Source organism: Rhinolophus ferrumequinum, chromosome 25 (genome assembly GCF_004115265.2).
Source record: "Rhinolophus ferrumequinum isolate MPI-CBG mRhiFer1 chromosome 25, mRhiFer1_v1.p, whole genome shotgun sequence".
Classification (NCBI taxonomy): Eukaryota; Metazoa; Chordata; class Mammalia; order Chiroptera; family Rhinolophidae; genus Rhinolophus; species Rhinolophus ferrumequinum.
In genome coordinates, this window is record NC_046308.1 from 19867861 (window position 1) to 19892214 (window position 24354).

The window sequence follows — 24354 nt, forward strand, 5'->3', positions numbered from 1 at the left end:
TCTAGGCAACCCGGTCCTCAGGCAAGCCACCCCTTCCCAAAGCATGTACAGGGATGCAGTGCAGCTCCTGGCCCCCTCCAGGGCAAAGCCCACAGGCTCAGCTCTCAGAGACATGGCTTCTACCTCTCCAACTCCCCCTAACAGCTGAGGGCACACATGGGCAGAGTCAGGCCTAAGGCACCAGCCCTAATGAAATCTGTCTCATTTTTGCCTTTTTTTTCAGACTGACTGAATGGTGCTTCCTCCTCCATTCCAAACCCCCTCAGAAGTTTATTTTAATTGCCTAGCAGCACATCATCATAAATTGCTCTCAGATTAATTCTTTGGCTTCGGTGCAGAATCATTTATTAATGATGATAGCTTTCTGCATCTATGCACGGCTATTTTTAGAACAATGCTGTTTCAAAGGGCTTCATTCTCAAGAAATCCTCACAAGAAACTCGTATGCTAGACAGACACTTGGAGAACTTGATTCATTAGACAACGTGGAAAAGGTCGGCGCCTCTCTTCTGTGGACCCAAACCCCCTCATTAGTGATGAGCCTGAGACTCAGAGGGAGAACCAAAGGTCACTAATTCCCACAGTGATGGAGAGCTGTGGCCAACTCAGGTCAGGAAACCACCATCAGAGCTTGGCCCTGCGGGACTCCCCAGCCAGTGCGCACCTCTGTGTGGTCTAGTCAAGGGCACTGGTTCAGAGGGGAAGGGGCTGCGTGGTGTTGTGCACAAAAAGGGTCAGGAGGGGGCCAGTGATGGAAAGCTTAGGAAGGCAAGGAAGTGCTGTGCGTGCGGAGGCTGGGCCAAACAGGGCTTCTGATGAGTGGTTAAGTTGCTTTCATCAGTCGATTCATTGATCAATTGATTGATCTGTTTATTCCCACACTTATTCATTCAATGAGTGCCTACCAGGGGCTGGGCCACACTGGAGGCTGAGAATAGTGAGAAAAGACCACAGTCTCTGCCCGCGTTGAGTTCACAGTCCGGCGTGAGAGATACACATGTAAATAGGAACCCACAGCAGGGCACACTAGGTCCTGGCAAAGCAAGAAGCCCAGGGCGTTCCGGGAGCCAGACTCAAGGAAATTTGCCTCTGATCCCATTATTTTAACATTTTCAAAGATGCATAGTTTTCACACAATTATAACTATATTGCATGATTTGCCTTTTTCCTCTCCGCATTTTGTTTTTAAGCACAGTTTCTTATTTCTAGAGAGCCGTCATCTACATAAGTCTGAATGGCTCTGTGATATTCCGTGAAGTGGATGAAATAAAGATTCGCCTACTGTTAGGCTCTTAGGTTGCTTCTAGGTTTTTGCAACAAATGACATTGGACACAGAACCTTGTGTGCTTTCCCACTGTTCACAGTGGGCTGCAGTGTATGGACATGCTTGTGGTTCTTCTGGTACACTGCCACGTGCCCCCACCCCACCCCCGCCCCCAGGCCTTGCACAAGTTTCCAGAGCTTGTTTCTCTGTTGCCTCCAGAACTGGGATGGACAACAGATACACCCACCCCCCACCCCCCACCACACACACAGATATGTATGATATGTATGACTCTTAGTTGAGTATGTGTGCCATATTATTGAGCAAAGGAGGGGAGATATTGGAAACAGAGTCTGAGTAACAGTGTTCTGGCAGCAAGTGGAAGTGGGGAGGCCAGTTTCTAGGGAGGCTGTTGCAGCAGCAGCTCCCAGGTGGGACCTGACAAGGGAAGTGGTCACCACAGACATGAGAGGAAACCAAAGATTTTGAAGTACCTAAATTAGCTGGTCTTGATGTGGGGTCAGAGATAGCTTAGAAAGAAGGTTGCAGCTGCCTCCGGGGTTGCCAGAAGATGGTATTTGGGGTACGTGGACCTCAGGAAGGTCACAGAGTTAGTGCATTTGGTTTTAAAAGGTCACAGTTAGAATGTTGGGGAGCTGTTCGGAAATCCCCCTTGCTGCATGAATGGCGGCAGGAGAGGGGCTGGGGTTCAGACTGACCTGCATGTTGAAGGGAGGGAAAGCTGTACAGGCGTCAGGGCAGCCAGCTGAACGGTTGGAATTACCCACTGGTCATCATACGCTCGGTCTCTTGGCTTTCTCGCTGCTGGGTCAACTATGACTTTCCAGCTAATATATTTTCTTCTCTAAGAACAAAATGGCAACGTTCTGGGTGCCTATTAAACTAGGTTGTAGATTTTTTAGTATTTCACATGAGCAGAATCTGATCGTTGTTTGATGTGACTTATAGCTTAACATAATAACACAGAAAGGAGAAATAGCATGTATGTTTGCCTTAGTAGGACTGCATGATCTTTCATATTTTTCTTTACTAGTTTAGTTTCCTCCCAGCTGTGTGTTGTTCCCAGCTTCTCTATTACACGGCTGTCAGGCAGGCCTGGCTCTAGGTGAGGGTGGGTAGACAAAGGACGCAGGATCAGTGATTCCAGTGTTCCCTTGCTGTGAGGACAGCAGGAGCCACTCAGCTCCTCTGCCCTCCCTTTCCTCGGCAAGGCTGTGCATTCGAAAGATTCTTCCAGCTTCCAGATTTCCATGATACTCAGAGTATCTTGTTAATATGCTGGGTTGGATTTATTTTTGCACATGCAAGTCCAGTAAAACTTGTCTCTATGTTTCTGAGCATTTCCCAAAGCATTGAGTATATTGCTCCAGTCTCAACTCATTTTTCTTCATGGGAGCCCAGGGAGCAGTTTGCTGTTAAGGGACCCGCACAGAACATGGTTCAAAGTGTGGCCTCCAAGGTCAGTGAGAATAGGCCGGTTCCAAGCAGGTTGATCCTGGGCAAGTCACCTTACCTCCAAGCCTTAATTTCTTCATCCAAATAAGAGGGTGTTGTTGGAACCTACTAAACAAAGCTGTTCTGCGGTGATTAAATGAGGAAATACGGGTATTTCCTCATTTAACCTCACAGCCCAGCGCTTGGCACTCAGTCAGCACTCCATTGCTGGTAGCCATTCCCATCATTATTATGTTTTTCATCTTATAGCCAAAAATAAACAAACAAACAAAAACAAAACAAAAAACAAGGCCTAGGGTCGCTAAAATGCCTTATATGCCCTGGGGCAATGAGTCGAACACAAGGATTAATTCTCTAGGTGGAAGGGCTACTCGGTTGCTTCAAAGGCCCCGAAGGGAAGTGTTGACCCAGCACCACCTTCTCTGAGTCTATTACATGTTATCACAGGCACTATGTTGTATATATGAAAACCTTCAAATTGGTGCAAATTGATTGATTTGGTTTCAGTAAATGACATTTGATAAATTCTGTTGACTGGGCCTCCTGTGAGGCTGTGGTGTTGCAGGGGGTGGGGTGGGGGTGGGGGGTTGCTTTGTTGGGGATGGAGCAATGGCTAAAACCCAGTCTCAGAGTTCAGAGTCTGTAGTCCAGTGGGAAAGACATAAACAGCGCAGAGTAAGGAGGGGGCTGAGACCAGTAAGTGGGACCGGCCCCAGCTTGGACTACATTGCAGCAACTGTGTTGAAGCTAAGATGTCAGTGTGGCTGGAGCAGAGGGAGGGAGGGGAACAGGGTAGGCGTGCTTATGGGGCCTTGGAGACCACAAAGGAGAAGAGTGACAGAGTCTGACATGCAATGGAACAGAGTCTCTGGAGCTGTTGTATTGAGTATAGACTGTGTGTGGGGAGGGTGGGGGCAGGGTGGAAGCAGGAGGCTCTGGACCAGTCCAGCGAGGTGACACTGTATTAGGCCTAGGTAGCAGTGATGGGATGGGGGGAGAGAGAAGGGAAGGGATCCTGGATGTATTCTAAGGGTAGAGCTGTCAGGATGTGCTGACCAACTGGAGGTGGGGCTTAGGGACCAAAGGGTCAAGGATGACAGCAAGGTTTCTGTCAGGAGCAAGTAGGAGGATGGCACTTCTGCTAGCTGAGGTGGAGAGGACTAGGGGAAGGGGGAGGGCACACCAGGAGCTCAGATTTGGACAGTTGGGTTTGTGATGTCCATCAGACATCCCAAGGAGCAACTGGGCAGGCGAGTTGTGTTCAGAGAGGTCTGGGCAGAGACTGACATTTGTCCCCAGATGCCTGCAGCTCTGTGGCAGCAGCGCCAAGGGAGCCCGCTTCCCCGGGGCCCCGCCTGTTGCCTTCCTGAGGGACAGTGGACAGGTAGCTGCAGGTGGCTGGACACAGGTGTACCAGCCACCGCAGCAGAATCAGAGGTGACCCGGATTTCCTAAAGTCACCGTCAGGGACCCAGCCATCTCTATTTACCGCCTGCCCCTCGGCACTCAAAGGCAACTTTCCCTTTGAAATACAGCAACTCCAAACCTGCTGCTGCAGAGGGGCAGCACTTTCGCTCGGATTTTCGCGTTCGAATGTGACATTCAAATAGGGAGCCCGCCTGGCACCGGGGTCCCGAGTGCCCCGGGGGTCGCACCGGAGAGCAGGCTACACGCGGGCGTAGGCTGCGCCCTCGGGGGAGGAAAAGGGGGCTGCCGCGCGGCGGCTCGTGCTCCTCTCAGCTCCCGCGGCGCCGACGGGGTTAACGGGCTCGTGCACTGGGTGGCGGGCGGGAGGGCGGCAGTGGTGCATTGTGGTAACGCGGCGCCAGGACCCGCGAGCGCCCGCCGCCTCCGCCGGGCGGCCCGCCGAGCTAGCTGTGCGTGCGTCTGTGCGAGTCCCCGGGCCCGGCGCCATGTAGCGCCCGGCTGCTCGGAGGCCGCCCAGCCGCGGGGATGAAGGGACGCGGCTGCTGGGAGACGGCCTCCGTGCGCTCCTTCTGCAGCTCCCGCTGCCTGAATAAATTTAAGAAGGGTTAGTGCTGCCAGCCTTCTGCCCGGAGGCCCGGGTCCCCATGCACGCACGCCCGGCGCCGGGCTTGCTGCATGATCAATCCACGAGAGCCTCTGATGTCACTCCCTCGCGGCGCGGGGAACCTCAGGGAACCCCCTGTCCCGGTACATCTCCGGTGTGCGCTCCGGATTCGCGGGGCATTTTGGAGAGGGGGCTGCGGCTAGAGACGTGTTCATCTGATTAACCTCTGCAAAAAAGGAGCCGAAATATAATCCAGAGCTTTCTGGCAAGAAGGGGGAAGCGGCGGTCCGTGTTTAATCCACCCACCTACCCCTCCTTCCCCAGCGTCTGCTTGGGGCCCGCAGGCCCTGGAGCCTGGGCAGAATTGTTGCTTTTCCCACAAGGGCTTCGTGCTGGGGGCCACTGAGGTGTCCGGTGTGCCCAGTGCATGACCTAACCCCGCCCCTTTGCCCTTTGAGCAAGCTGCGACAGATCAGGAGGGTCACTGTAAGTGGCCACCAGGGTTTGAGCAATGGCCAGTCCTGAGGATGCTGCCCCCAGGGATGGTGGTCCTGAATGGTGTCCCCGCGCCCCGGGGTGTGCAGGCACGATTGCCTAAGGGCCCTTTGTCAGCACTGAGTGGAAACCCTTAGCTGTTTTATGGTTAAAGCAAACTCATTAAGCTCCCGCTTGCAATTCCTGATGGCTTGAAACCTTCATTACTGGAGACTTTGCATGAGTGAAACTTGCTGTGTTTACCTTAATCGGTGTTTCTATTATAATTTGAAACTGGGGAAAATCTTAGGATTCTTTGACCCTGTAGACCTAGAAGACATAGAGGCAGTTAATTTCACTTACCACTAATTAATTTATTTGAAACAGCTCCTTTTAGAAATTAATGCCCTCTGATCTGTAATAAACCTTGTAATTAACTTTGCCTACTGACTGGTCACACCAATGGTTTCGTAAGGCCCTGGCCCAGGGCAGGCATCTTTGAAATTGCAGACTCCAAGCCTCAGCCCTGGAGTCAGGTTTAACCATGCAAATTCTCCAGAAAACATCTGAAGTCTTAGGGTGTTTGTAATTATAAACATTTGAAATGTCTGTCATGGGGAACTGATGATATGGCTCTGTCTTAAGAATCCTTTAAAGAAACTTGCAAGTGAATTTTGTTCAAAGTATGTCTTCTGGTTTTAGACGATTGGTCTTAATTTTCAGTTTTCATATTGGATATAGTATCATTTCTAATGCAGTTATGTTCTTTACGCAAGGTGTAAATGACGTTCCTCTTACCAGTTTGGATGGATTTATTCTGAGGGTGAATTTTGGAGTTAGAAAAAAAAAAGGAAAAGAAGAGCAAGTATGCATCAGTAAGACGTTAAATTGTTTTTCTTCTATTGGCCTGCCTGATGATTTTCTTGGTTGCCATTCTCTAGAAAGATTTTCTGCTAACAGGAAGCATTGCGCCTGGTATCCACTTGCTTTCCGGTTGGGGGAGGGATGCTCACCTTTGTCTGGAAGCTCATGGTGTGATCAAAGCAGCTGCACCTCAAGAGTGGGGACAGAGTAACCAATTGATTGCCAGACTTCTTTCTTACCCCACGTGTCACTGTCCCGCTCTGTGCAGTGGGTCTGGAGATGAGGGCTTCAGGAAGTGGTGTGTCTGGCATGGTGCTTCGAATAGGGCTTGGAGCAGAGCTTGCTGTGCTGGCAGGATGAGGCCCCAGAGCCAGCGCAAAGGTCAGTAGTAGCAAGGATTCAGCCTCAGTGTCAGAAGCCCCAGCAGCAAACTAGAGTGTCTCTCTTGGGTGCCTTGTGCAAAGGTGGGCCTTGAAAGGCCAAAATGGAGGAATTTCCAGGAGTAACTGGAAATCGCTCAGTTTTTAAATATTGGCCCAAAACCTTTTTTAAACACTGAGGCAGGGCAACGCCTTTGAACCTCGCTGGCTAAAGAGAGGGGAGTGAGAGAGGCAGAGATGGGGGCTGCGGGAGGCCTAACTAGCTATCAGCTCTGAGGAGTGGGAGCCTCCCCGATATTGGGGGCGAGGCCCTCATCCCCAGCATCACACAGGGTGAGCCTGGCCTCCTCTTTTCAGAAGGGTACTGAAATGAGAGGTCACTCCAGACAAATTTCCCCTTAGAACAGGGTCCCAGTGAAAGCGCCTCGTATCCCTGAGCCCTTCTTTGTGCAGGTGGAAGGGGAGCTGGGCTTACAGCCTGCCATGGGGGACGAGGGACTGGGGTCCAGCCAGTGACCATTTCAGTGGCAGGACAATCGGGGCTTATGGAGGTTCATCCCATGGGCTGTTACTCTGGAGGTCTCCCAGTGTAGCTGGGATGTCGGGGGACCTGGGTTCTTGTCCTGACTCTGCTGCCCAGCTGTGTGACCAGGGGCAAGTCCCGACCTCTCTGTGGGCCTCAGTTGCCCCCTCCTCTGTAAATGAGGGGAGGGGTGGGTTGAGAAGGGCTCCACCCTGCTCTTGGACCCGGGCACATGGAAAGGAGTCTAGTGACAGGAGGCAGCTGCTCAGCGGGCAATGGCATGTTCATATGGCTCCTCCACCACTTGTCTAACCGTCAGCTAGCTTCTTAGCCTTTTTGAGCCTCAATTTCCTCATCTAAAAGTTGGCATGAAGCCTATGTACCTGGCTGGGAGGTGGAAATGAGATAATATGTCTATCCACGCGTATGCCTACTAATTAATCAATCTATCTATTTATTTCTGTCTCTCATTGTGCTTCCCACAGAGCCAGGCACCACAAATGGAGAAGTGCCCCTTTAGGGTCTCTTGTAAGCTCGGAATTCAGCCCTTGGCAGTTCCCTCAGTGGCCTTTGTGTGTGTGCGTGCGTGTGCGTGCACAGATTTCTGTAGGACTTCTGCATCTTTTCTGGTCAGAATATAAAGCTCTGAAGTTGCAGAAAATAGATAGACTTAGCAGACACTGCTAAGGTCCCCCCTTTCTCATTTGGGACCTCATAGAGCCCCCGCGAGCCCACCAGCCAGCCTCCACTTCTGAGTGGCCACACTTTTTGCCGTGTAGACTGCTGAACTGTGCTCGGCAAAGACTGGGTGAGGTCTCAGGGAAACAGGAGGGGGCTCAGGGATGTGAGTGCCAGGTGCTTGAATGTTCTCAGGGCCTGTTGTTTTGATAAGGTTTTCGCATCTTTGAGGCCTCGGACAGGTACCATTCTCAGAGAAGAAGCCTCACAGAACAGAACATCAGCTGAGACTTGCCATAGGGTGTAGCGTCCTTCAAAAAGTCACAGCTAGGGTCCTTTGGGGGATGGCTTGCCAAGGTGAGTGCTATTGCGTTCCCTCCTTTGGCATCTGCTGGGCTCCTTGGGAGGAAGGACGAAGTCCTACAGGGGGGGCCTGGCTCTCTGTTCTAATCACTTTCCATGTGTGTGCCTGGGGACTATTAGCATGTGCCACCTCACTGGGCCTGGCGTCACAGCCCGCCTGGGACAGCCTCACTGTGCTCTGCCCACTGAGCCGAATGGCCTTTGCCCATCCCTCACATTTTAATCATATTCATCCTCGCTGGCCCAGTGCCCATTCTAGCTCCTCCTGAAGCTTCCCACTCTACCTCCCAAGGGCGGACGTGACCCCTCCCCTCAGACCTCCCCTGAGGCTCCCTTTTGCAGTAGATCCGAGTTGTTTGAATGCAAGTTCTCCCTCCTCTGAGGCTGTAAGCTCCTAAAGGAGGAGGCTGGGCCGCACCTGTGTCTGTGCTGTGCCCCTCCCGCCATCCCCAGCACTCAGCACTTTTGTATAATTGCTATTCGATAACCAACGTAAATGGAGGGACGGGCCATCTGAGGCCAAGTGGCAAGGTGCGCGCTTGGCTGGTGTTTTCCCTTCCAGCTGGGCTCTTTAGCCTCCTGTTTTTCCTCTGGGGTTTCTCCTGGTTCACCGAGACTCTCCGGACTCAGGACTGGAGCAGTGGGCGGAGCCTGTCCTGCCTCCCACCTTCTGGTACCACTATTGTATGGCTCCCCTGGAACAACTGGGGAAGCTCAGAGGTGTGGGGGAGGGGAGGCTTTTAGGTGAAACGGGGGCATCATGAAGAGCTTCCTGGAGGAGGTGACACCCAGTTGGGTTGGAGAATGAGGAGGAGTGGGCAGGTAGAGGATGGGGACAGGTGGGTGCTCAGTTAGGTTTGAGAGAGGCATCAGGGCCTCATAACAGGTGAGAGGTGGGAGTGGGCCCCACTGGTAGGATGGATCAGAAAGGACAGGTGGGCAGGAAGGGGCATGAGCTCTGCCGGCTCTGGTGGTGGTATGTGTCTTACGGCTTTAGGGTAGCGCCTACCTCATTTATGTCCTTCCTGCACCCAGGGAGGGGAAGGATATCTGGCATCATGAGAGGTCACTGTTACTTGCTGTGAGGCATGGAAGCAGGTTATTCTCTTATAGACATGTCACCGGTGGAGCCTCTGTCTGCTCACCTGTAGAATGGGGGTGGTACTAGCACCAGATGGCAGTAATATATATGGAGAGCCACCCCGCAACCCCTTCCTGATACATGGTAGCTGCTCATTTTTATTATTACTTCTTGGATCTTTCCCACTGTAAGTATGGCTACTTGTATGCATGCACATTATTTTACAAATAGATACCCACTGGGGGAGCAATGTTTACTGCTGTAGTTTTCACAGAGGCTGAGAAAGGCATTTTCAGTAAGCCAGCCTTCCAAGGCAACTGTGGGATCTTGCACCTGGATCACGTCCAGACTTTGGAGCCAGATGAAACCCAAGGGTGATGCAGGAGAGACCACTCCATCCTCCTCATCTGATGGAGCGAGGCTGCCATGGAGCATGAAATAAGAGGGGACGTGGGAAGCCCTTGGCACACGTGAGGGAGCTTTATCAGTGGTAGCAAGTAAAACGATTATTAGCCATGTCATTCTACAGATGGGGAAACTGAGGGTAAGGGAGGAAAGGTGACTTTCCCAAGCTCACACAGGCAGAAGTGGGACCAGAGCCTGTTCACTCTGCCGTCACCCATCACATGATGGTGGAATGGAGGGTCAAGGGGCAGGGAACGCCATAGACCGAGACCCTGCTGGACTCTCAAGGGGCCTGGCCTGAGTGGAGGCCACAGGGAGTGGGGCTGAGGGCTCGATTTCTGTGCAGAACCTGGGGAAATAGCAAGTATGGTGATTTGGGGCGGGGGGTGGTGGTGGAGGGAGGATTTCTTGTTGAAAGAGGCTAAATGCCAGGAGGAAGTTTCAAATGTTTCGATGCTTTTGAGTCAGAATGAAGAGCAGTAAATGGTAAGAGAAGACAGAAGAATTTGTGTTTCCTGTTTAGTAGAAAATCTGGGCAGACATTCACTCTGTGCTAAGAATTGTCCAGCAGCCGTGTGGCGCACACAGTGTCCACAGCCAGGTGACAGGAACCCAGAAGGGCTAGAGCCTGGCCAGCATCCTTTTAATCCCCCACGCCAGTGCTTCACCTGGGAAGCAACAGGTGATGGGGCATGGCCCTGGCTGGCCAAACTCAGAGCCCAGGAGGCGCTGGTCACGCCTTGGAGAGAAGATCTGACCATGTACAAACAGTCTGAGGTGCGCAGGAGTCCATGAGCTCGTGAGGAAAAGTGCTGCCAGGGGGCAGAGGGATAGGCAGGGAGTCCAGCTCAGAGGGCCTTCTGTGAGCAGGTACCTAAAGGGGTGGGTTGGGTGGGCTACGTGCAAGGGTGTCCCAGGTTGAGGGAGCAGCATGCCGGAGGCGCCAAGGAGGAACGCACACATGCATGTATGTGGGTGTCACTGTGTGTTGGGGGCAGGCCGATGGTAGGAAGAGTGGAGAGCTAAAGGCAGGAAGAGGGGAGGAGGCGAGGGAAAAGTCGCCAGAGAAGGCCTCCCCAGTGCTTTGGATTAACTGTGTGGAAGCTCGCCTAGGCAAACAGGCTTGTGTCTGCACCCACTGAGCCCCTGGATGGCGAGTGAGTGCTCGGAGAGGAAAGGGGGTCATGACCAGGAATGCCCGCTGCCTCACGGGCAGCAGAGAATAGGAACAAGTCACGCACTTAGGGCTGTTCTCTCAAGCAGCAGCGTGCCAGTGAGGAGGGTATTGGCAGGGTGGGGGTAACGAGGCTGTGACGGGCCCTGAGCTGCTTCAGCCAAGGTTCTGTTGCCACTGGTGGCCCCGAGGAACCTGGAGAATGTAGTGCGCTCTGTAGGGAGCTGGTTCACTTGTCACAGGTTGGTGTGCAGGGCTGCAGTGGGCCCACATAGTGTCTGTCTTTAGAAAAGGGCACTCCTTCCTCAAGACCCTTTACTTCCACTTATCCTGAAACTGTTGTAACAGACTGACTTTGTCAGAGCAATATTCTTTTCTTCCATTTGCTGGACATGTGTTATAATAAACACAAATCTACAGAGTCTGTTGCAAAAGGTGCCCCCTAGGGTTGGGCAGTGTGCAACCTGCTTAACCGTATGCAACAGCCCTGTTAATACAAACATTTATCAGGAACAATGTTTGGTGTGTCCTGAGGATGACACAATGACCTCCATTATCTCCAGGCAAAGAAAGAAAGGGCTGCCCAGGGGCCAGGCCAAGAGAAGTGACCCTGCAAGGGGCCTGGCACAGGCCAAAGTCTGAGCAGGACCCAGAGGGGCCCTTGGAAGCTGGGTGGGGAGGCCTCAGGGCAGCCAGCAAAATGGAGAGAGGGCCTTCTGAGCTACTGTGAAGAAAGGGGCAGCCTCAGTCTGGCGGTATAAAGTCAGGCTGGAGCCCCAAGGCCCCTCCTGCCCAGGACTAAGAGGCTTGTTCTAGATACTTCTTCCTCTGACTTCCTCAGGGAATGTCATACAGCACGTAGCACCACCCTCTGTGGACACGAGTCATTCCCCTGACACCTGGTTTTCCTGCAGAGCGCCAGTCAGCTCAGACCAGCAGCAGCATCCGATCAAATAGACGAACAATATGAATAAAGATGAAATGATGGGCTTCAGGCTGCCAAAGACAAATTTCCTTTTATGTTTTGCTTCCCTCTGACGTATGTGTTGAATAATGACGCCTGACGCACATCTTCAAAAATAGGAGCTGCTCAAAAATAGTAAGCTGGGCACTGCGGTGAGGCAGAAGGAGGCCACAGACTCGGGGAACTGAACCCCACCTGGGCCGTGCCCTTGGGCGTCCTCTGAGACCTGGCATATCCAGTGTCCTTGTGACAGTAGGTGGGAGCTGGTGAGAGGACAGATGTTTTTCCTGAGAGTCCAGAACTGACAGCCGGCCCAGCCCCCTGGGTACATCCCTCCTCCCAGGATATTTTTACATCAGAAGCAGAGCAGTTTGTAGGGGGTGCGGCCCCTGGACCATGACTCTGAGCTCATTCATCATTTGGCAGCTGCTCATCCCTCCCCAAACCTACTCCTCACCTCTGCCAACACACACACACACACACACACACACACACACACACACAGGTTTATCCAGGCCAATCTTCTGCCCCCTGTACATTCATTACTTTTAAGGGTTACTTACTGTGAAGGCTACAATTCCAGATGTTCCAGACCCTGGTGTTTCCATAGCTCCATTACCCCTCATGGCACTGTTTTTAGGTCTGTATTTTCAGTTACTATTTTTCCTTTATGTGAGCATCCTTTTTATATCATTGAACTACAAAAAAAAACCAACTTTTTTTTCACCATTGTCACATGACTGTATATCATAAGCACTTTCCCACATTATCACAGGCTTAATATATAGCCGTTAAATGGCTGTGGAATGCCTTTTCCTTCTGTTAGACATTTTGGTTCTTCCCAGATCGTCAGAGCCAAACTGCTGCCTGAGCATCTTTGGCATGTAAAATTTTTCTCTGGCGTTTCTTTCTAGGACAAATTCCCAAGAGTGTGATTGCTGAGGCAAAGGGTGTGACTGCTTCCCTGTGGCACCCATCGAGAAGTATTCTGTCCACGATGCTCTCGGGGCTGGGTGTGGCCACCTCCTGTGCATCAGGCTTCCGTCATCCTGAGACGGTTTTTGGAGCAGGCGTAAAACTGTGCCTCGTTAGTGTTTACATTGCATTTGACTCACCCAAAAGGACGAATTTTTTCCGCCACTTTGGTCATTATTTGTGGTTACCCTTCCATGGCCCATCAGCTGCATGTTCTCCTACCCTTGTGTGGAAACCCAAAGGGAAGCATTCTGAATGGAATTGGCTTATGTCAGACATGGCTGGAGCTCAAGCCAGACAGGACTTCTTGGGATGCTGGCACCACTCCACTTTGCTTGGTGGTGGTGGTGGGGGCGGGGGGGTTCAGAGAAGTGGTCCCTGGAACTATCGTTCCCTAGCAGGATCCACTGCATAACTAGTGGGGCCCCTGGTTCAAAAATTATTAAGGGTTTCAAGACAGAGACAGCCGAGTATTAAACTAAGCATGGGGTCCTTTGGCCCTGTGTGACTGCATGGGTCACATGCCTGTGACGGCCACCGTGCCCCCATCCCCTGGAGTCATCTACTTGGAAGTAGACAGAGTTTAGAAGTGTTTGCTTGACTGTGCTGAATCCACCTTTTAGCTTTCCCAAGGGCGCCTCTGGATCCAGGCCTGGGCTGGCTTCTGATGTGGAGCCGCTGGTGCCCACCAGTCGCCCGAGCTCCTGCTCATGACCGATGTTGGATGTGTAGCCTGCCTGGTTTTCTCAGCCCTGGAGTTAGTTGCCGTTTTCTCCGTGGTCGTGTCTTACCCACTTGCCTCCCACCATGATCCCTGGTGACTCTTTCTGGGGGAGAGCTGGCCCTTCTGCAACTCTTTGCCTGCTTGGGCCGGGCAGAACAGGGAGTATCTCACTGCCCCCAGTATTTCACATTCTGCACTGTTTGGTCCCATGCGAGCTTTCACCTTCGCCCACCTCTCTCTCGCCTACCCCCTCCCAAGCCTTCTCCTTGCCAGCCGGGGGGCCAGGGGGAGCTGTTGCTTGTGAGCAGCTGGGTGACCCAAGTGGCTACAGATCGCTGCTGATAATCAGTAAGGGCTGGTTGCACTTGCTGTTAATTGGAAATGCCAGGCTGTCTCTCTGGTCACTGTCCCACCTCTTCCTCCCAAACAGCAGAGGTTCCTCGTGGGGGTGCTGTTAACTTCTTAGAGGGCTCTGAAACACGATGGCATTCTGAATGAACTAGATGGGTTTCCATAGAACCCATAGACCCCTGGTATGGGTTCTGGGTGGTGTCTTTCTGCGGGGGACCTGGGGCTGACTGCCCGTCGGCTACAGCAGTGGGAGCTGCGTTCCAGCATCTTCTCCCGTGAATTGCATAGAGTTTGGAGCTTTCTTAAATGGCCCTTGGCTTGACTTAGCTCTTATTCTTATGGGGAATGTGGCCTTACACTCGTGGTTTTTTCCCCACATTTTTCAAAGTTTGAATTAAGAAAGTGTTGACGTGAGAGTTCTCCGTTGAGCTGAGATGGGTTTAGTCATGCCCAGGAAGGACTATCATGTGGCCATAGTCACATGTCACAGTCACATGGGATCTTGGAGATGATTTACCCAACCCCTACGATACAGACAAGGAAACTGAGGCCTGGAAACACACAGTGGTACAGTGGGAAGCCACAGGCCAGCTGTCTACTGCTGAGACAGAAATCCAAGGACACAATTGCCAACCATTGGCATTTGGCTAGTAAAATAATTTGACATTGTTTTTCTAGATTACAAAGATAATTCATGCTCACTGTAGAAAATTTAGTAAAGAAAAAGCATTTAGAAGAAAATTAAAAGTACCTATAATTTTATTGTAGATAGAATTAAAAGTACCTATAATTCTATTATAACCACAAATAATAGCTACTGTGCTTTGAAACCTGTGCCATCAGCCTGTGTGTATGATGGATCTGTCAATCCCTTTGATCTCTTTCACCCTGAGCCCCAAGTGGTTTGAAGTCCCCTACCTCATGTTGCAAGCGTGGGAGCTGAGACTCAGAGACAGACAGAATTTGGTGGGCATAGCCTTAGTAAATAGGCCAAAACCCAGCCACTAATCCCCATTCACCTGCAACAGCATTTAGTAGCATTTTGAAATGTGGCGAGAGTTGAAAATAGTATCTCATGATTTAATGGACCTATCTTTGATCCCTAATGGAGTTGAATTTTTTTCATCTATTTATTAGCCTCTTGCAGGCCTGTAACTTCTTTGCTATTTGCTGGTTTTATCTAATGTTGCATCTAAACTACAATGATATGATTATTGTAGTTGGAAAGTATGTTTTCTGTGGTAGGACAAATCTGCTTATCAGTGGTGTTTTTTCTCCAACACTTTATCATGAAAAATTGCAACAGAGAGAAATTTGAAAGAATTGTACAATTAACACCTGTAATCCCCCCACCTAGTTCTACCATTAACATTTTATTATATTTACTTTATCTATCACCTATTTATCCTTCTATCCATCCCTCTACCCATTCATCAGTCCATCTTGGTTTTTTAAATGTTTTTCACAGCAAATTGCACACATCAGTACCTTTCAAACACTTCATCATCAGACATCAGTACCTTCCCAAACACTTCAGCATTGTATATCATTCACCAGAGTTCAATATTTGTTTACTTTTTTGTAAACAAATTTGGAGAACTGTTTAATTTAAAATGAAATTAAATTCAAAATTAAACTGTTTAAGTTAAAAATTTAGTAAAATTTTTATATCATGGATTACACTAATCTTATGTGTACCATCATTTGAATATTGGTAAGTGTGTACACCTGTATAACCCAGACCCCATCAAAGCATGTCTGTGACCCCAGGGTTTCTTCAGGCCCCTTCCCAGGCAATCCATACCCCAGCCCCAGACATTTCTGTTGTTCTGATTTATTTCACCATGGATTCATTTTGCCTGTTACAGTACTTCATATAAATGGAATCATGCAATATATGCTCTCTTATGCAAGACCTTCTTCATGTAGCATAATGTTATGTTGGGTCATCCATGTTTTTGCATGTATCATAAATTTGTTCTTTTTTTCATACAGTATTTCATACATACATTATTTCACTGTATGAATGAATATACCATAGTTTATCCATTCTGTTGATGGTCACCTAGGCTATTTCCAGTTTGGGAGCTATTACAAATAAAGCTGCTGTGGCCATTCTTGTGCAAGTCTTTTTGCTGACATTTGCTTTCATTTCTCTTGGTTAAATACCTAAGAGTAGAAATGCTGGGTTAAAGCAGAGGTGTTATGTTTTCTTATATAAGAAACGTTCCCCAAAGTGATTTTATAGTTTTACACTCCCACCAACACAGCAGGAGAGTTCCAGCTGCTTCACATCCTCATCAACGTTTGCTGTTGTCAGTCTTTTTTGATTTTTCTGAGGGATGTGTAGTGGTATCTCATTATGATTTGTCACTCTATTAAATATTAAAGCTATTCTTACCTGGTATTTTTTTAAGCCTTTATTATTATTTTTTTTACTATGAAATAATCTGGGGCATTTCCCTGATATCAAAATAGAAGAGCATTTCACTGGTATATTTCTTACGTGAAATGCACTTTTCGGTTGGATGCTTTGTCTTTTTCTTCTATATTTGTAGGAGCTTTTAATATGATCTAGATACCTACCATTTGTCAGTTATAAGCCTTTAGTTTGAATTTTCATATCATTTTATTTATGATGTCTTATGATGAACATGTTATGATGAACATAATAAAGCTATTTAAAAATAGTTTTATTGAAATATAGTTTATATGCTATAAAAGTTCCTCATATAAAGGGTACAATTCAATGTTTTTCAGTATATTCACAGGGTGTGCAACCTTCATCACAATCTAATTATAGAACATTTTTGTCCCTCCGAAAAGAAACCATATACCCATTATCAGTCAGTCCCTATCCCTTCTCTCTCTGCCAACCACCCCCCAGCTTTAAACAACCACTGATCTCCTTTTTTCTCTATACATTTGCATATTCTGGATATTTCATATAAATGAAACTGTACAATATGTGGCCTTTATGTCTGGCTTCTTTCACTTAGCATAATATTTTCAAGATTTATCCATGTTGCAGCATGTATTAATACCACATTCCTTTTATTGCTGTATAATATTCCATTGTATGGTTATACCACATTTTATTTATCTGTTCATCAGTTGATGGACATTGGAGTCATTTCTCCTTTTTGGCTATTATGAATAATGCTGCTATAAACACTTGTGTATAAGTTTTTGTGTGGACATACGTTTTCATTTCTGTTGTGTGGATACCTAGGAGTGGGATTGCTGGGTCATATGGTCATATTGCTGGGTCATGTGGTTAAACTTTTAAAGGAACTGCTAAACTATTTTTTCACAGCAACTGCACCATTTTACATTACCACAGGCAGCAGTATATTAGGGTTCCAATTTCTCTGCATCCTTGCCTACGCTTGTTATTTTCTGTGGTTATTATTATTATTATTGCCATACTAGTGGATGTGAAGTGGTCTCTCATTGTGGTTTTGATTTGCATGTCCCTAATGATTAATAATGTTGAGCATTTTTTTCATGTGGTTATTGACCATTTGTATATCTTCTTTGGAGAAATGTCTATTCAAATCCTGTGTCCATTTTTTATTTGAGTGATTTGTCTTTTTATTATTGTATGAGCTCTTTATATATCCAGGATATAAGTCTTTTATCAGATATATGATTTGCCAATGTTTCCTTCCATTCTGTGTTGTCTTTCCACACTCTTGTGTTGTCTTGATGCACAAAAGTTTTCCATTTCAATGGTGCCCAATTTACCTATTTTTTCTTTTGTCACTTGTACTTTTGGTGTAATATCCAAGAATTCATCAGCTAATCCATACTCATGAAGGTTAACGTCTATGTTTTCTTCCAAGAATTTTATAGGTTTAGCTGTTACACTTAGATGTATGGTCCATTTCAGTTAATTTTTGTATATGTTGTGATATAGGGGTCCGACTTGATTCTTTTGCATATTGTTCCAGCATCATTTGTTGAAAAACCATTTGTTCTCCGTTTAATTGTCTTAGTATCCTTATTGAACGTCAATTGACTGTAAATGTAAGGGTTTATTTCTGGATTCTCAATTCTGTTCCATTGATATATTCTTTATATACATATATTCCTGTGCTATTACCACATTGTCAATAGACATTCTTAATTTTAATGTAGTTGAATTTATCAGTCTTATGATAAATTCAGTCTTACGTTTCTGCCTTGATATCACTATATTTTCCTATAGTTTCTCCTTAAAAGTTTTAAAATTTCATAATGAGGTCCTTGATACATCCAGAATTGATTTCTGTGTAGGATGTGGAATGTACAGTTAATTTCATTTTTCCCTATGTGGTCAACTGTTTTGTCCAGCACTGTTTATTGAGCAATTTCTCTTTTCCCCGCTGATCTGCTCTACCACCTCTGGGAACTATCAGATTTCCACATATGCTTCGGTCTGTTTGGGGCTCTCTCTCTTGTTTCATAGGTCATTTTTCCCCCTGTTGCCATGTTGCCTTAAGTACTTTATAATATAGTTTGATATCTTGTAGGTCAAGTCCCCCAGCTTATGAGGGTGCTGTTATATTTATGCCCATTTTACATATAAGGAAACTAAGACGAGAGAGGTTATATCCCAGGCCATACTGCTAGTGACTGGCAGAGCCAGGCTTATTTCAACTTGGGCAGTTAGAATGGCAGCCCACACTCTTAGTCTCTGAACACTGAATAAGAATCGCATACAAATCACACTTGCTCCAGGGGACAGAGTTCCCACTGCAGTCCTGGGGTATATAGTTCTACCTTCACCCTGACGGACCTTGGCATCCTTATCTGTTCCATTTGGGGATGCAGATGTGGTTTATTGTGCCCATTCAGTGATGCCAAAGCATGGAAAACCACTAAGACCTCTGTTGCAGGGGACTTTCACATCCCTGTGAGAAGGAGGTACCACCCAGTAGTGCTGCGTGCTGGTTGGTAGGTGGAGCTCATAGCCTCCGAGATCTTGCACTGTGTGAAGCAGAAACTTTCAGGGAAAGATGTCTCTACTTTTCCCTAGTGCCTGTCTCAGAAGGAATGGGGTACCTTGCCATTCCAGATGGTATGTCCTGGGTCACCCTATAACTCCCTGGGTATGTATGGCTCTGGGCTCTGTCCTTGTTTGCCAGCTGTTCGCTCACGTTGCACTCAACCAGAGAGGCTGAGGTTGTGATGTGGTTCTTGGCAGGTTCAGCATGGGAATGACGCCCAGGGTGTGACAGAAGCAACAGGATCCGTAGTCACTGGAGCTAAACCTTGGTGCCAATGTTGTCCTGGTTCCTTCCTCTATGGCTCTCAAGTCTTACCTCTCACACATTGATTGGACATGGGAACCCTCTTTAGAATAACGAGGGTCTTAACTTTTCAAAACTTATATGTGACTTGTGAAAGGGCATAACCTCATCATCTTTAGCAAGTGAGCACTTCCTTTGTGCCAAACACCGTGCAGTGCTCTTTAGGGACATGGTCTCCTTTCATTTCTTTTCAACCCTTGAGGTAGCTATTACTATTCTTATTTTAGGGATGAGGAAACTAGACACACTGAGATTGTCACTTGATGACAGGTGAACTGAGAGGTGAGGTAGAGCTCACCTCTTTGCATCTAGAACTATGCACCGTCCCTTATGTGGCACCAGGCTGTCCAGGTGGTCACAGTAACAACCTCATGCAGAGCCAAGCACTCAATGTGATACTCAACTGTGGCGTGAGGAGGCTGAAAGGTTAAATGTGCCACTTCCAACTTATGTTCAGGGTTAGGGGTCCCCCAAGGTGTGATCATATAACACTGTAAATTCCCTGAGGATAAGAACCAGGTCTGACTTGCATCTATAGAATGATTGGAAGGAATCATTCAGAATACAGGAAAACAGAAGAAAATAAAAATGCATAAACCCACAAACATACATTTTGATGTACTTTCTTGTATTTCTTGTTCTTACCTTAGTCCACTGACTAGAACTTCAGTACAATGTTAAATAGAAGTGGTGAGAACAGAAATTCTTGCCTTGTTCCCAGTCTTAGTGGGAAAACATTCAGTCTTTCACCAAATATGATGTTGGCTATAAGTTTTTCACAAGTCTTTTATGTTGCAGAAATTCCCTTTTATTGCTAGTTTGCTAAGAGATTTATGAAGATGTTGAATTTTGTCAAATGCTTTTTCTCAGCATCTACTGAAATTATTGTGGGTTTTTTTTCTTTAGTCTGTTAATATGATGGATTTTATCAGTTTTTATATTTTGGCCCCACCCCTAGAGTTTCTTCTGATTCAGTAAGTCCTGGGTAGGGCTTGAAGATTTGCATTTCTAACAAGTTGTCAGATGATGAAAGCCTAGGAATTATAAGCTGAGAACCACTTCATTAAAGAGATTCGAGGGAGGTGATGTGGGGAATAGCAAAAAGCTCAACCAGCAGTTTGGGGTCAGACTGAGCTCAGCCCCTAACCAGATGTGTGCACATTACATAGCTCCTCCAAACCTACTTCTCATCTATAAAATGGGATAGCAAGGTGAGGAGTAAGAGTTGATATGGGTAAATATGATTTTAATAAACATTTATCAAGCATTTACTTTGTGTCAGACACTATTCGGAGAAATATTCAGAGTAGTGTCTGACACAAAGTAAATGCTTAATAAATGTTAGCTATTCGTTCCTCTCCATATGATGGTTGGGAGGATTTAATGAGATAATGAATGTAAAGTGCTCCATAAAGCTAGGTTTTTAAAACTAGTTTTATCAAGATAGAATTCACATCCCATGCAGTTCACCTTTTTAAAGTGTACAATTCAGTGTCTTTTATTATATTTACAGGGTTGTACAACCATAACCACACTCAATTTTGGAATATTTTTGTCCCCCCCAAAGAAACCCTGCACCCACTAGCAAGTCACTCTCTATTTCTTCCCCTATATACACCCAACCCTAAGCAGCCACTGTCCTACTTTCTGTCTCTATAGATTTTCCTGTCTTGGACATTCATACAAATGAAACCATACAATGTATTGGCTTTTGTGACTGACTTCTTTCAATTAGTGTAATGGTTTCAAAGTTCATCCATGTTGTAGCATGTATCAGTACTTTATTCCTTTCTATTGTTGAATAATATTCCATTGCACGGATATACCACTTTTATTCATTCATCAGTTGATGGACATTTGGGTTGTTTTCACTTTTTGGCCATTATGAATAATGCTGCCATACTATGAACATTTGAATGAAAGTTTTTGTATGGATGTATGTTTTTGTTTTTCTTGGGTGTATACATAGGATGGGATTTCTGGAATATATAATCACTGCCAAACTCTTTTCTAAAGCAGCGGCACCATTTTATGTTCCAATCAATATGAGTGTTCCAATTTTTCTACATTCTTACTAATGCTTATTTTCTGTTTTTTAATGACTAATGACAATTTTTATGTGCTTATTAGCCATCTATATATCTTCTCTGAAGAAATATCTATTCAAACCCCATTTTTAAATTAAATTTATTGGGGTAACATTGGTTAAGAACATTATATAAGTTTCAGGTGTACAATTCTATAACACATCATCTGTGTATTGCAAAGTCTAGTTTCCTCCCATCACCATGCATTTGATTCCCTTTATCCTCTTCATCCTCCCCCGACTCCGCATCCTCTCCGATTACCACCATACTGTTGTCTGTGTCTGTGAATTTCTCAAATCCAATTTTTAAATTGGGTTGTCTTTCACTGATATTTGAATGTTGAGCCAACTTTGTATTTCTGGAAATCTTCACTTAATCAAGATGTATTACTTTTTATGTATTGCTAGATTATATTTGTTAGAACTTTTCTGAGGATTTTTATGTCTTTGTTCATGAGAGACATTGGTTTATAGTTTTGTTTGTTTTGTAATGTCCTTGTCTGGTTCTGGTATCAGGTAATACTAGCATCATAAAAAGAATTGGGAAGTATTCTCTCCTCTTTAATTTTCTTGCAGAGTCTGTGTAGAATTGGTATTGTTTCTTCCCTAAATATTTGGTAGAATTTGTCAGCAGAGACTTCTGAGCCCTGAATTTTCTTTGTTGTAAGATTTTTAACTATAAAATCAATTTCTTTAATAGACTTCTCAGATTATTATTTTACTGAGTGAGTTTTAGTATTTTTGTACTTCAAGGATTTGTTTATTTCATCTAATTTTTCAAATTTGTGGGCACAAAATTGTTCATGATATTTCCTTATTATCCTTTAATGTCTATAAGATCTGTAATGATGTCCCTTCTTTCATTGCTAATATTGGTAATTGGTTATATCTTTTTTTCCCCTCAATCTAACTAGAGGTATATAGATTTTTTTATATATATTTTCAAAGAATCAGATTTTGGCTTTATTCATTTTATCTACTGTTTTTCTTATACGCTCTTTAAAACATATATACTATAGATACCCTTTAAAAGGCAAATTGAATCATACTGTACATACTGTTCTGCACCTTGATCTTTTTCATTGACTATGTCTTAAAATTTTTTCATCACGTAGAAGTCCATAGATTCTCTTTAACAGCTATATAATATTCTGTTATATGCATGTATCGTAGTTTAATAACCAGTCCCTTTCAAAGGGCATTTAGGATGTTTCTAGACTTCTTGCTATTGCAAACAATGTTAAAATGTGCATTTATTATACATCAGCTTTGGTCACATATCTGCTTGTGTATCTGCATGTCTGTAGGATACATTACTAGAACTAGATCAGTAGGTGGTTATCCTCCTTTTTTTCTTTTAAAATCAACTTTATTGCTGTATAATTTTTTTTAAAGGTTTTATTGGGAAAGGGGAACAGGACTTTATTGGGGAACAGTGTGTACTTCCAGGATTTTTTCCAAGTCAAGTTGTTGTCCTTTCAGTCGTAGTTGTGGAGGGCACAGCTCAGCTCCAGGTCCAGTTGCTGTTGTTAGTTGCAGGGGGCGCAGCCCACCATCCCTTGAGGGAGTCAAACCAGCAACCTTGTGGTTGAGAGGATGCACTCTAACCAACTGAGCCATCCGGGAGCTCAGCGGCAGCTCAGCTCAAGGTTCAGTCTTAGTTGCACCACCCCTTGCGGGAGTCGAGGAATTGAACCAGCAACCTTGTAGTTGAGAGCCCACTGGCCCATGTGGGAATTGAACCGGCAGCCTCCGGCATTAGGAGCATGGAGCTCCAACCACCTGAGCCACTGGGCAGGCCCTGTATAATTTTAAAATGATAAAATTAACTGATTTTAACTGTTTTGTGAGTTTTAACAAATGTATAAACCTGTGTAGCCACCACTCCAAATAAGATATAGAACATTTTTATCATCCCAAGAAGTTTCCTTATGTCTCTTTGCAGTCTAATGCCCACCATACCTAGCCCCAGACAACCACTGACTTCTTTTTGCAGTATAGTTTTATTTTTTCTAGAATTTCATATAATGGAATCAAATAATAGTATGTGTGGCTTCTTTCATTCAGCCTGTTTTTGAGGTTCATCCTTGTGTGAATACATAATTTGTTCCTTTTTATTGCTGACTAATTTTCCATAGTGTGTATATACCACTATTATTTATTTACCTGTTAATGGACGTTCAGGTTGTTTCCATTTGGGGGTTGCTATGAGTCATAAATGTTCATAATGCTATGAACATTTAATATGCATGTATTTTGTGGACATAAGTTTTTATTTCTCTTAGATATAGCTACAAGTGCAACTGTGGGTCTTATTGTAAGTGTATGTTTATTTTTATAAAAAACTGCCAAAATGTTTTCCAAAGTTTTATACCATATAAAATCTCCACCAACAATGTATGAGAGTTCAGTTGCCCCACATCCTGCCAACACTCGCTATTGTTAGTCTTTTAAAATTCAGCTGTTCTGGTGGGCATTTAGTGGTATCTCATTGTAGTTTTAATTTATATTAATTGATTACATTTATATTTAATTAATATTTATCTAATTACTAGATGTTGAGCATCTTTTCATGTACTCATACTTATTAGCCATTTGTATATATTCTTTTTTAAAGTGCCTTTCAAATCTTTTGGCTATGTGCTCGCCTGGGGCTGGGGGGTGTTTTTTGCCTTATTGAGTTTCAAGAATTCTTTATATATTCCAAATACAAGTTATTTTTCAGGAATATTTATTGAAAAAAGTTCTCTTAATCTGTGATTTACCTTTTCATTTTTAATGGTATCTTTCTAAAGGCATAAGATTTAAATTTTGCTTATATCTATTTATCAGTTCTTTTATGTTTAGTGCTTTTGTGTTCTAAGATATTTTTGCCTAACTCCAGATAGTGCTGTTTTCTTCTAGATGTTTTATAGTTTTAGCTTTTACATTTCAGTTTAAGATCCATTCTTAATAATTTTATGTATGGTGTGAGGTAGTTGTCAGTGTGGAGGTAATTGTCAATGTGGATGTCTCCGTGTGGATGTTCAGTTGTTCAGGCACTTTTGTTTTTTAAAGTAAAGTGTTTCCCTCATTGACTTCCCTTGACACCTTTGTTGAGAATCTCTTGATCACACATGTACAGGTCTGTTTCTGAACTCTCTATTGTGTTCCATTACAAGTCTGTACTTAAGCCAACACTATACTGTCTTGATTGTTATAGCTGTGCAGTAAAGCATGATAATCAAGTAGTATAAGTCCTCCAG

General features: G+C 45.5%; 1 protein-coding gene across 6 annotated transcripts in view; it reads left to right on the forward strand.

Moving 5' to 3' along the window:
- OSBP2 (oxysterol binding protein 2) overlaps positions 1-24354 on the forward strand; it is a 159192-nt gene that overhangs the window by 82994 nt on the left and 51844 nt on the right. The window contains exon 1 of one of the 6 annotated variants that reach the window (XM_033098273.1): positions 4636-4773. The exons of the other annotated variants lie outside the window; for them this stretch is intronic. Coding sequence (XP_032954164.1) covers positions 4695-4773 — 79 coding nt within the window. The 5' untranslated portion in view covers positions 4636-4694. Of the gene's footprint in view, positions 1-4635; positions 4774-24354 lie in introns of those variants that run through there. 6 annotated transcript variants of the gene reach the window in all.